At 38.7% G+C, this 12,814-nt stretch overlaps 1 protein-coding gene across 3 annotated transcripts in view; it reads left to right on the top strand.

Moving 5' to 3' along the window:
* Positions 1-12,814, top strand: part of frmpd1b (FERM and PDZ domain containing 1b) — a 58,397-nt gene that overhangs the window by 17,690 nt on the left and 27,893 nt on the right. Inside the window, exon 4 of one of the 3 annotated variants that reach the window (XM_052089330.1) lies at positions 12,255-12,362. The exons of the other annotated variants lie outside the window; for them this stretch is intronic. Within the exon in view, the coding sequence (XP_051945290.1) occupies positions 12,259-12,362 (104 nt within the window). The 5' untranslated portion in view covers positions 12,255-12,258. The remainder of the gene's footprint in view (positions 1-12,254; positions 12,363-12,814) is intronic. 3 annotated transcript variants of the gene reach the window in all.

A 12,814-nucleotide genomic window follows, 5' to 3' on the forward strand; every position in this document is an offset into this window, starting at 1 on the left:
TCTGTTTGGCTATTGACTTGCCATCTAACTATGCTAGCTATCCTAGCTAGCTACCTCTGTAGCCGTTTCTTCCTCATCTGATGGTGGATTTCGACCTCTCTTCTTGAAATATTGAAAAATGCTCAAGATCTGAAAATCAAGGGTACAAACATTAAGCTTAAAATAGTAGCGTTACTTCAACTTGATTCATTAACATTACAAATAGCCTAACGTTACATGATGTGCCAACTTGTTCCTCGGGTTACATTGTCAGAGCCGCTAGAAATAACGTTAACGTTAGATAATTAGCTAACATTTGCTAGCTAGATCTAGCTAGATAACCCTTACTTACGTTATACATTGTTTTTCACAAGCGGCCAGTCGACATAAGCGAGGAGACTGACAGCTAACGTTGCAGCTAATGTTAGAATTACCATACGTTACCGTTACCTAACTTAGATAACGTTAGATTAATGTTAATTATCAATGATAACTTCTTCAGTAATGTTATATGTTTGCTGTCGTACATTGCAGGGCTTGACATTAAGTATTGTCATGTGCTTGTCCTCCGGTCATTCACTTGTCAGAGTAAAAAAGTTACTTGTCCGGAGAGGACAAAACACATTTAAGTTACATGCTCAAGTAACAAAGTTTCTGTTGTATGTTTCCTAAAATTACGACGATGCCCAACTTAATAGTGTACCTATGCAATCAACTCAACTCTTTGCAACAGAAATGTAAACTGCACTGGGTAGGGAGGAGGCTATTGTCATATGGTAATTATTTGATGTTACATATAGTAGTCAAATAAAGGAAAGACTCCATCGCCATCATTTACAGCAGGGATGCTCATTCATTTTCATCCTGTTATTGCAGCAACATCATCCTTGTACAATAAAGGCTATACATTAACACAGTACAAAAATGTCAGCAGAGAAATTTGACGATTCTCAATACCAGATTCAAAACCACAACAAATAATAACACTAACTAATATGTTAATTATGGAAGAATGATTTCAAGTCCTTAATTATTTGTAATATTTTTTATATATAATTGTATAAGCTTAGCGAGTATTGACGCTGACTACCACTCCTGGAGTCGTAAGTTTAAATCCAGGGCGTGCTGAGTGACTCCAGCCAGGTCTCCTAAGCAACCAAATTGGCCCGGTAGCTTGGGAGGGAAGAGTAACATGGGGTAACCTCTTCGTGGTCACTATAATTTGGGTCTCGGTGGAGCACGTGGTGAGTTGTGCGTGGATGCTATGGGAAATAGCATGAAGCCTCCGCACGCACTATGTCTCCACTCTCAACAAGTCACATGAATAGATGACATCTCAGACACGGAGGCAACTGAGATTCTTCCTCCACCACCTGGATTGAGGCGAGTCACTACGCCAACATGAGGACTTAGAGCACATTGGGAATTGGGCATTCCAAATTGGGGAGAAAAGTTCAATTCAGACCTGTTCAAATCGCAATTACAGATATCTATATTTTATTTCTTATTAGTAAAAAAATTCCAAACACACAGATCAAGCTTTCCAAAAATTCCAAACACACAGATCAGGCTTCTAGTAAAAATGTGCTATAGCAATAACTCTATTGTTACCAGTTCAAATGTCCACTAGTAAAAATGCTTTTTTTTTTTATTTGTCATTTGGTTTTTGCTATAGTAGTAACAATTTTTTAAGGAATATTCCAGGTTCAGTACAAGTTAAAGGAATAGTTCTCCCAAAAATTACCCTGATGCATCCCTTGTACTTGCAAGATTTGTATGAGATTTGCAGTCGCTCTTCTAATGAATTTCCCTCTCGCTCTGCCCCCACCCCCCATCCTGTGCATGCGCAAGAGCTGTTGCTGAAGAGCAGGGCTGTGTACAAATACTACCCACCCACAGAACGGACAGCTAGCAGACTGTGAGGAGAAATTTGCCATTAAGACAACCTAGCAAACTACTTCTTTTTAAAAATATATTGTTTTGCATATACATTAGTGATGCATATGTGTTAGTTGAGCGTGAAGTCTGCATAAGTTATTATTAGCTGAACATGAGTTTGACAGAACGATTGCAATAAGGCAATATCAGTGGCGAGTGAGTGTCGGAGAAAGACAGGATTTGGCAGAAATACAGAAATCTCTAACAGCAGTGCTGAGTGATCATGGAGGGGAACAGCTGATTGTAAATCACAGCGGCTTTACTTTAGTGTATCGCGGTAAACTGATGACTGTAGTATCATTACAGCAGAGCTGAGCGTAAAGTGAATGAAATACTGATGCTGAATACTCTGGACTTATCAGCATAAAGTCTGGTCCACATTGCAGCTTATTCTAGCCAAGAATAAGCCCACTTTGACAGGAAGAGACCTCCTAACCAACAGGAATATCGAATAGTGACCAATCACAGTTTGCTTGTTTGTGTGACCTTTAGGGATGGGTAAATCTGAAATCAGACATAACTCTCAACAAACCTACCTCTTGCAATATGACAGCATTAGAAAGCAATACAGAATGTGTAAGACACAGGATTGAGCTGTGCTATACTGCCTGTAGATGCGAGTGGCGATGAGCCTCACAGAAGAGGCAGCAATGCAGGTGGAAAGAGAAGAGAAGAGAAGAGAACAGTGCAGTTGTGGACTGTCACCACCAACTTCTTATTGACTCCACAAGGGCAGCGGCTCTCACCTGAGTCAGCACACACACACACAGGTGCACAGAATCAAAGTTCAGCATGCAGTGTGACATACAATTGTCCAACACAGATAAAAGTTATGCTTCTAAAAGCATACTTCCGTACTACTAGTATTATTATTTGTGCAGTATATAGTATGTATACTGGCTGTGCGAAGTATGCACATTTTCTGTATTCATGAAATCATTTATTATGTTTGGCAAAATTAGTAATATATAGATATACTGGATCCAACGATGCAATTCCATGTTGACCTTCCATTATCAGTGTCATGAATGAAATGGAAGTAAAACCAGCCTTTTTTTAATCACCTTTATGACTCCTTATTTTGATCTGACTGCTAAGATGATATTTCATACTACTGATTGAAAAGGTACTTTTGCATAATGCAGTGGTTCTCTTTTTTATCATCATTTGAACCAATATAATAATTTGCACCCCAACCCATATTTTAGGGTTCCCAGACATCCTGGAAAACCTGGAAAAATGCACTGCAATTATGGAAAATGTATGGAAAAGTCATGGAAAATGTGAAAAATACCTACAGTAAATGTTCTGGAAAATATTTACATTCAGTATAACTGTTTGACTGTGTTGCTGACAAAGTTTTTGTTCCATGTACAAAAACATTGTACCGATAGGAGTCAAATACACAAAATTGAACAAATCCCTGTCAGATGCTTTCTCTGCCCATCTGCTGTCATTTCTGCATTTTGTGTTAACCACAAAAACAGATGGTAGAATCACAGATTTTTTTTGTTTCGAATTCACATCCTGAGTTGGATCATAGTCAGCTTATCCCACAGTTAGCACATGTAGTATGTGGAAATCACAGACGGAATCACGAAACCTAGACATAAAAATGGCATTAGCTATAAAACACAGAATGGCATGAAATATGCCATATTTGTCCAATTGTGATAATTAAATTGCAAGAGTCTGTGATTTAACTGAATACATATGTAATCTGTAAGTGATGCACGCTTCAAAATGAGTGTGTGATGCACTCATACACTGAAAACACCTCATCATGATCATCATGCGCATTCCTGTGAGTGTGAGATGACAAAGAGAAGAGCAATAAGAAGTGTGCTGCACATACAGACTATGTATTTATTTAATTCAATCCCAGCTTTTGGGGAATTAGTAATTACACAGGGCCATGTTGCTTATCTGGAGTTGAGGTACTACTGCCAAAAACACACAGAAATGCCAAAATAGAAGCTTGATACAAATGGATGCATGTGTTTTTGCATAAATATTACACTGGTCTAGCATATAAAATGTCCTGGAAATGTCCTGGAAAATTGTGCCTTTTAAAGAGTGATGAATCCTGAACGTCTGATTGGGGAAAAATATACAATTGTGGCCAAAAATATTGGCACCTTTTGTAAATATGAGCAAAGAAGGTTGTAAAAAATGTGTCTTCATTTTTTACCTTTTGATCTTTCATTCAAAATATTCACAAAAATCTAACCTTTAATTGAAGTCAACTAATTGAAGGGGGGGGGGTCTCATAATTAAATAAATATTTAAATCCAAAACACATTTGCCACAATTATTGGCACCCCTAGAATTACTCTTATGAGTTAAATACATCTGAAGTATATTCTCATTCATATTTAAAAAAATTTTATACACCTGGGTGACCAGCAACATGAAATTGTTCAGCCATGACTTCCTGTTTCACAGGGGTATAAATATGAGGTAACACTCAAGCCAAATTCCTTTAGTCATCTATCTCAATGTTTAAGACCAAAGAATAAAGTTCTGATGTGCAGCAAAATGTTGTTTAGCATCACAAAATTGGAAGTGGCTATAAGAAAATATCTAAAGCATTGAAAATATCAATTTCCATCATCGGGGCAATAATTAACAAGTTCCAATCAACTGGAGATGTTAAGAATTGGCCTGGAAATGGATGTGTGCTTATAATGTCTCCTTGCACAGTGATGAGGATGGTTCAAGTACCCAAAAATTCTTCAAGGATCACAGCTGGAGAATTGCAGGGATCAGTTTGGTCTTGGGGTCAGAAAGTCTCCAAAACTACAATCAGACATCACCTACATCACCACAAGTTGTTTGAGACGGTTTCAAGAAAAATGCCTCTGCTCTCATCCAACAACAAACTCAAGTGTCTTCAGTTTGCCAGACATTACTGGAACTTCAAATGGGACCAGGTTCTATGGTCAGATGTACAAAAATAGAGCTTTTTGGCAGTAAATGCCAGACGTTGGTTTGGCGCACACAGAGAGGTAGCCATATGGAAAAGTACCTCATGCCCACAGTTAAATATGGTGGTGGATCTTTAATGTTGTGGGGCTTTTTTATGCCAGAGGTCCTGGACATCTTGTTCGGATACATGGCATCATGGACTCTATCAAATACTAACTGATAAAAAATCAAAACCTGATTGCCTCTGCCAGAAAGCTTAAAATGATCTAAAACACACATAAAAATCAACACAAAAATTGTTCACTGACCACAAAATCAAAGTTCTGTCATGGCCATCCCAGTTCCCTGACCTGAACCCCATAGAAAACCTGTGGGGTGAACTGAAGAGAAGAGTCCATCAACATGGTCCTCTGAATTAGAAGGATCTGATTTATCTCATCATAAATTAACTTAATGCACTGAAAGCCAGATGTTCTTTACCAAAATATAAAATGACACAGGCAGGAAAGTATGGGCACTGACAGAAGACGTTTATTTGCTGGTAGAGAATATAATGTGCATGGTAGGTAACTGTTAGATGTCTCGTATTCGGAATGACACAAGAAATGCTTTTAGACACACAGACACGTGCTTGAAGAAATACACTCTATTATATTTTTTAAGAACAGATGACAGAAAAGCCGTCTATGTGCATGTCGACACACTGTTTGTTCAGAGGCGTGCAGTCTTGTGGAACACACGTATGTAAAGGGTTCTCACTCTTTCTTTGTTTCAGTCTTCTGAATTTTTTTTGCAAGAATATTATCATCTTTAAGAAGGCTGTAAATGACATCAGACATCTCAGTTCAGGAGGTGCTTTGAGTTCAGTTCACTTTATTTCCACAGAGCAGTTTATTGTGACCGCAACTCTGCAGTCTATATACATCTGTGATTAAAACATATAATAATACAAAAGCACATTCGCCTCGAACCATGATTTATATTTCAGAGATTATTATCATCATTATAATTATTATGTTTACATTTAGAATGCACGGATGAAGTAGGTTCATTGCTAAAGAGATGTTGCCCTTCACATCTGTTGTAAAGCAAAGGGATTTCTTTTTTCAGTTTCATTAGAATTTTAGTTAAAATAAATAGAAAATACAGTTCAAAGTTTGAAATCAAGCTACCTTGCGTTATTGTGTAGGCCATTGCTTAACGGAAATTACACCATAGTAGCACTTTGCGTCCAACCAGCGGTAATGCGGTAATGTTAGTTGGTTTGAGCGTGAACACCACACCAGTGGGTATATTATGAAATGGGGGCAAGTCTAATAGCTGCAAGCAGCAATTAGGGGCCAAGCACCTAAATGGCACAATAATAAGCACAACGCATAGCATAGTTATGATGTATTCCATCAATCCAACACTACTCACAAGACACCCCTATCAGTGTACCACATTTCACCATTTTCCTATGTACAGTTCATAGGGCTGTCATGATAAGAAAAGCTACAAAACCAGTGGGGCCTACACCTCTTTAGGGCTTATCCCCTAATCACCAAAAAACATCAATATCACTCACACACCATATCGCAACTCCTCTGAAGCTATATGATAGTGCTACGTGAAGAGCAGACTGAAATTGTGAGATTGTCACAATCCAGCATGCACGCGCAAACTTCTTTTGTTTACGTAATCACAGAGCAGAAAGTGCAACTGACATCACATAAAGAGAAAATGCGCACAAACTTCATTGGTTCTGGCGTGTACTGTCACTGCAGAAAATGTGAATGAGTGAAATTGAAAGTCTGGCAAAATTTATTCTATTTCACTTTTTATTTTCTAAAAACAGTCATCAGTAAACAATATGTTCTTCATTGTGCACTATAAGTAGTTAGCTTATATTCCATTCTGAACAGAGATAAACAAAACCCTGCCGATTCTCACTCCACAGTCACTCTCATTCATCCAATTAACATTTGCTGTCTAGTTTGAAATATCAGTCTTGTTTTAAAATATCACATATGAAATATGTTTAAAAATACACACACACACACCTCTTACTGCTAGTAATGAGTGTGATGGAGTGCTGGCAGCTGACAGTCTCAGATCTGTAGATCCGGATCAGTCCGGTGACAAAGTGACACCCTTACTATGTGGGTGTACTAATCCCCTAATACCCCTCTCTCTCTCTCTCTCGCACGCGCGTTGATTACACAGTGGATTAATCAAGTTTGTTACAGTCGCCGTGAATGTAGCTGCACTTAAGAATTCTTGGAGGTCAAGAGGTCATTGCAAGTTGGGTTTACACTTGTATTCTGTTTCTTTTGAGCCTAGTGCACACTACATGATAGAAGCTTGTTGGCAGGGAGAAGAATGAACTTGTAGCTGAAGATATTCCACCTGTGTGTGGCCTCGGTGACATCAGCGGAAAAGAGAAGTTGTTTCAGAGGTGGAGGAAGTTTTACATTTCCTTTCGACTATTGAATCGTGCACCTGACCAGAGGGTACAGTTTTGATTTCATGTTGCCACTGTAATAAAATAAGAATAAAAAAATCAGGCAGCTTCAGAGCTGACGTCACTCTAAACGAAACCTTTTATACAGATCAAAAATGCTGATTTATGGTCATTGATCTATAACAGAGCAAACATAAAACAGGTTTGATCTGTGCTGCTGTCGAAGATTAGAATGGAGTCTTTCTTTCCATGCTTGAGCAGTTTTCAAGTAGGTCCTCCTTTCTACTCTGTATCTCTCTGTCTTTTGTTATTTCTTACATAAAGGCTAGCAACTTTATGCCGGTGGTTCTAAACCATGAGGCCTTCCCCCACAAGAGCCCTCAGCAAACTTAAGGGACTTAAAATAAGTTATGAAAAGTACAACATTTATTTGTGTGGCAATGCTCATAATGCCAAAAAGGATCCATGTTTTGCTTTGTTTTTGATGACAGCAAAATATTTCATTCTAAGATGAATTCATTAATTAAACTCTGTGTGTTCTTGCACGATGTTGAAGAACTCAAATTGCTCCAGGTAACAGTGGATACAGTAAATGTAAAGTCAAACACAAATACATGCATTGCTTCTTTTTACATGACGTCATGACTGTCAAGTTGGAAGCTTTCATAGAATTCAGAGTTAAAACTTGTAATTACAGTTTCAACAAAGACCTGGACGTTTTTTACAGTAATTTTTACAGTTTTTACAGTAATTTTCCGGGATCAATACCAGTTCAGCTCAATCGATCGACAGCATTTGTGGCATAATGTTGATTACCACAAACATTCATTTCGACTCGTTCCTCCATTTCTTTAAAAAAAGAAGAAATGGAGGTTACAGCGAGGCACTTACAATGGAAGTGAATGGGGCCAATTTTTGGAGGGTTTGAATTCAGGAATGTGACGCTTATAATTTTATAAACACACTTGCTTTAACTCTTCTGTTAAAACGTGTGTATTATTTAAGCTGTAAAGTTGTATAAATTGTAATTTGTACAGTAATTTTAGGGTTTTAGGCTTTATTGAGATTACATCGTCATGGCAACTAAATAGTAAAATTGGCTATAACTTTACACAGAAAAGGTTTGTAAGTGATTTCATCACATTAAAATCATGTTAACATGCACATTGTTTATGTCTTGTGGCGATACTTTTGAAACAGTGAGTATTTTAACATTCAAAAATTGGCCCCCATTAACTTCCATTGTAAGTGTCTTAATGTAACTCACTGTAACTCAGAGGGACGAGTCTAAAGAAATGTTTGTGGTAATCAACATTATGCCACAAATGCTTTCAGTTGAGCTTAATTTATATTGAACCCAGAATATTCCTTTAATTATGGTAATTTTGACATGACATGAATGCACAATTATCCCTCCTTTTGTCTTAAAGGAATTGTTCACCCAAAAATGTCCAACATTTACTTACCCTCATGTCATCTCATATGTGTATGACTTTCATCTACTGAACACAAATGAAGATTTTTAGTAGGTTATTTCAGCTCTGTACAGTAGGTCCATTTGCAAGTGAATGGTGACCAGACTGGATGGAGTCCAAAAATCACATAAAGGCAGCATAAAAGTAATCCAAACATCTCTGCTGGTTAAATCAATGTCTTCAGAAGAGTGAGAAACAGATCGATATTTAAGTCCTTTTTTTAAACAGCCCCCTAAGCGCTCTTCTTTCCCACTGGAGTCTTATGGATGATTTTTATGTTGCCTTTATGTGCTTTATGTGAGTTCTGATCACTATTTACTTGTGGCACTTTTCCACTGCACGTTACGGCTCGACTCGCTTTATGTTTCCAACCTTGCATTTCCATTGCAGTTTAGTGCCTCCTCAACGTGGGTGGGATTATAGTCTGATCGTCATAGTTGTGCCGCCTCTACTGCCGTGACATCATCTTAAACACAACACAAACTGACCAAAACAATAACACGACCGCTAGCTGTTAGCTACTAGCTCATTGTGCTGAATAAAGCAGTTGTTGCATGGTGATTTTACACAAGTGTAACAGTTAAATTGGCCTGGTTGTTTCAGTAGCTGGTCAACTAAATAAAGTGAAGCTTTCAAGCAGAATATAGAGTTAACGTAACCAAATGTACCATCCTCCATCGTGGAACAACGCCAGTCCAGAGCACTCTCCCTCCCATTGGTCACTGGTTTAGATAACGTCCATTTGGTCGAAGCACTTCCACTTTTCCTTGATGGTTCTGGTAGTCACTTTAAAAAGAAATTTGTTGGTAAGTCTGGTGGTAGCCGTGTGTGGCCAACAGCTGATACACTTCCTGAGAGACTTTTTCGTTTCGCACATCAATAACGAGAGGAACGTCTGCACCTCGTTTATTGACCACGGCATGGTTTTGCACACAGCCATTTCTTTTTTCACAATTTGAAAGTCACGTGAACAAATGATACTGTTATCGCTGTTGCTAACTTTAAAACTAGCGGGTTGATGTTGCGTGTCAGAAATCCAGTGACGCTGGTAGTGAAGATTCTCCCTGACCAATCAGTGATCTGCAGGGTTTTCACATCACATTTAGTATCGGCTCGGCTCACTTGGAACCTCGATCGAGGTGGTACTAAAAAAGTATCAAGTATCAGGTACTATCCACAGTGGAAAACCCCAATTGCATTGTATGGGCATACAGAGTTGAGATATTCTTCTAAAAATCTTCATTTGTGTTAAAATAAATAAAGTCATACACATCTGGGATGAATGAGGGGGAGTAAACGATGAGAGAATTTTCAGTTTTGGGTGAACTATCCCTTTAACATACTATATTGCTAGCATTATCATACATAATATTTTCGCATATTGACTACACCTCAACACCACAATAAAAGAAAATCAGGGTCTAGACTGGATCTGTACACAAGCAGTGACTCACAGAGCAAAGGTGAATGGCCATGTGACCCTCTCCCTGCTAATCAGTGCACTATCATGGAGATTATTCTGATGTAACACGAGGAATTCAACTGGCCGTATTGATCAGTCATTCATAATGTGTCCCTAAACACACACACACACACATATGAGTGTGGTTTAGAGCAGTCGTGGTTTGAGAGAGGGTGGTGTTAGAGCTCCCGTGCATTCGACTGCAGAGTATGCATGTATGTTTGTACCAGCAAACGTTTAGAGAAGCGACACAAGGCATTAAGGTAAATAGATATTTATATTTATTAATTTAGAATAAAAATTAATTGATTCAAAGCTTGAGCCCCTCTGTTATGGACAGCATGTCAAATCTGTTTACCTTAATGCGCTCCAGGACATTATAAACCAAGACACGATATGAACTTGTGAAATAAGTATGATAGTAAACATGAAACAGGATTCACAGCTCATTTTTACCTCTGTGATTTGATGTATTTTTGATTATAAAATGGATAGTTCTGACCCTAGATTCTGATTGGTCAATCATACAGCGATCCAGCCATGCTAAAATCCACAATATGCTAATCGATATGCTGCAAAAACCCTGTACACTCCTGTGTATATGACAGTGCAGCACCAATAGAGAACAAGTTCTATTACTGTCTATAAGTGTGTTTATATGCACAATTCTGCTTAAGAATCCGATAGCTTGTACTGTCATGTAAACGCCTTTAACGGATTTACTTTATGATGTCATAAATGGATTAAGTAAAAAACGATCGACTCGTGATTTTTTTTGCATTGCTAGTAAACACCTTTACCAACATTCACACTCCATTCACTCTCATTCACACGCATCTGAACGCGGGAGATAAGAAACGCAAGCTCATGCAAAGACATTTTGTGTAGTTTCGCTGTTGACAAGTGACCTGGGAATCCGCATGACGTGAAGACATTCGACGAATAGAAGATTGAAACGTCACACGCTGAGCTCTTGGCTCAATTGAAGGCTGATTTATACTTCTGTATCGAACCCATGACGTAGGATCTGCGTAGTGGCCAACGCGTTGGCTTGCATTTAAGGCCGAATCATACTTCACGCGAGTACTTAAACGCAACCGCTTGGTCAGCGCATGACCAACTCGTGATGTTGCACACTTGCATTGCTCTGGTGGTTACAAACCTCAGACCACAAGGGGGCAATATATTGTTTTTAGGCGTGACCACGAAACAGAATGTGGCAGATGAGTCGATGGTGGAGTGGATAGAGTTCCGCCATGACAGTTGTTGATTGAAGGAAGAAAATCCACCCTATTCCCCTAGAGGCAATGCTGAGAATGCAGCGCATACTTACGATGGGTTAAAAATTGAGTACAACACAACGACGTGTGAAATGGAGCTTGCGTAGCATGGTGCGCCTGCGTAATCAAGTAATCAAGTAATAAAGTAATCAAGTAATGCGTAGAGTATGTTTGGGCCTTTATAGTCAAATTATCGTGCCGATCATAAAGTCCATGAGTGGAATACTAAACATATTATTTCACTGACGTATCAAATTAATATCAAGTAATGGCTTGGAGAAAAAAGCTTTTAGAGTTTATAAGCTGTAAACAGATACTGTATCTTTTGTTGTGTTTCGCTTGTAACTTCATGAAACACAAACAGAATAATAAAAAAAGCAGCAGATGCTTCTGATTGAGACGGATTCTTTAACGGTCATGGGTTCAAATACAATGTGATATGATGCACATATATTAAAATAATCTTGGATAAAATGTGATGCTATCTCAGACGTCCGTGAAATCATCCTGGAAGTCAGTCTCTGATAGCAAACGCACACAGAAATCAAGCAACGGACATGTCTGTTATTGGTTGAAGGTCCAATGTCCTCAATTCAATTTATGTGACTAATTGTACAGGCCTTGTAAAAAGGGTCAATTTTGATTTCATGCTGACTTTAAATGTAGTGTTTTACTTTTTGATAAGAGACACATTTCATACTCATTCACTGTTAACTTGTGACTTCTCTCTCTGTATCTCTCGCTCTCAGTTAGATGGAGGAGAGAGAGCGGAGCAGGAGTCGATCTCCGCGGAGGGTGGGTCGGGTGGAGCAGGTGGTGGGGAAATGGCTGCGCCGTTCCCGGGACTCGCTCAGCAGGTAGAGCATATCAAACACACACACACAATACACGAGGAGTCCAAGGAGAGAGCAGGTAGAGGTCCTTCCCTCTGGTTTTATGGTTCTCATACACCGTATCACATGATTGTGCATTGGCCTTCATTTCTTAATGGACCCTGCTATAAATTTCAGCTTTGTGAAGCTCATGACATTCAGTTGTTGTTGAGGCTATGTACAGTATTATACTCATCCTGCACGTTTGTGCTACAGAGATCAATGAAGCCTCAAATCATGCAGTTTGATGCAGTGTGCTGCTTCCTTTTCTTACCATTTTCATGTGGCAGACAATAAAACTGGCAAAACATCCTGATAGACTTATACCGAAGGAGGGACCTGAGCCATATGTAGAGACTTTGGGGTGGGGAGTTTTTGACTTGTATCCTTATACATTCACATTTGGCTGGTAAATACTTTTATTTGATTATTTTCCC

This window comes from Xyrauchen texanus, chromosome 23, assembly GCF_025860055.1.
Source record: "Xyrauchen texanus isolate HMW12.3.18 chromosome 23, RBS_HiC_50CHRs, whole genome shotgun sequence".
Classification (NCBI taxonomy): Eukaryota; Metazoa; Chordata; class Actinopteri; order Cypriniformes; family Catostomidae; genus Xyrauchen; species Xyrauchen texanus.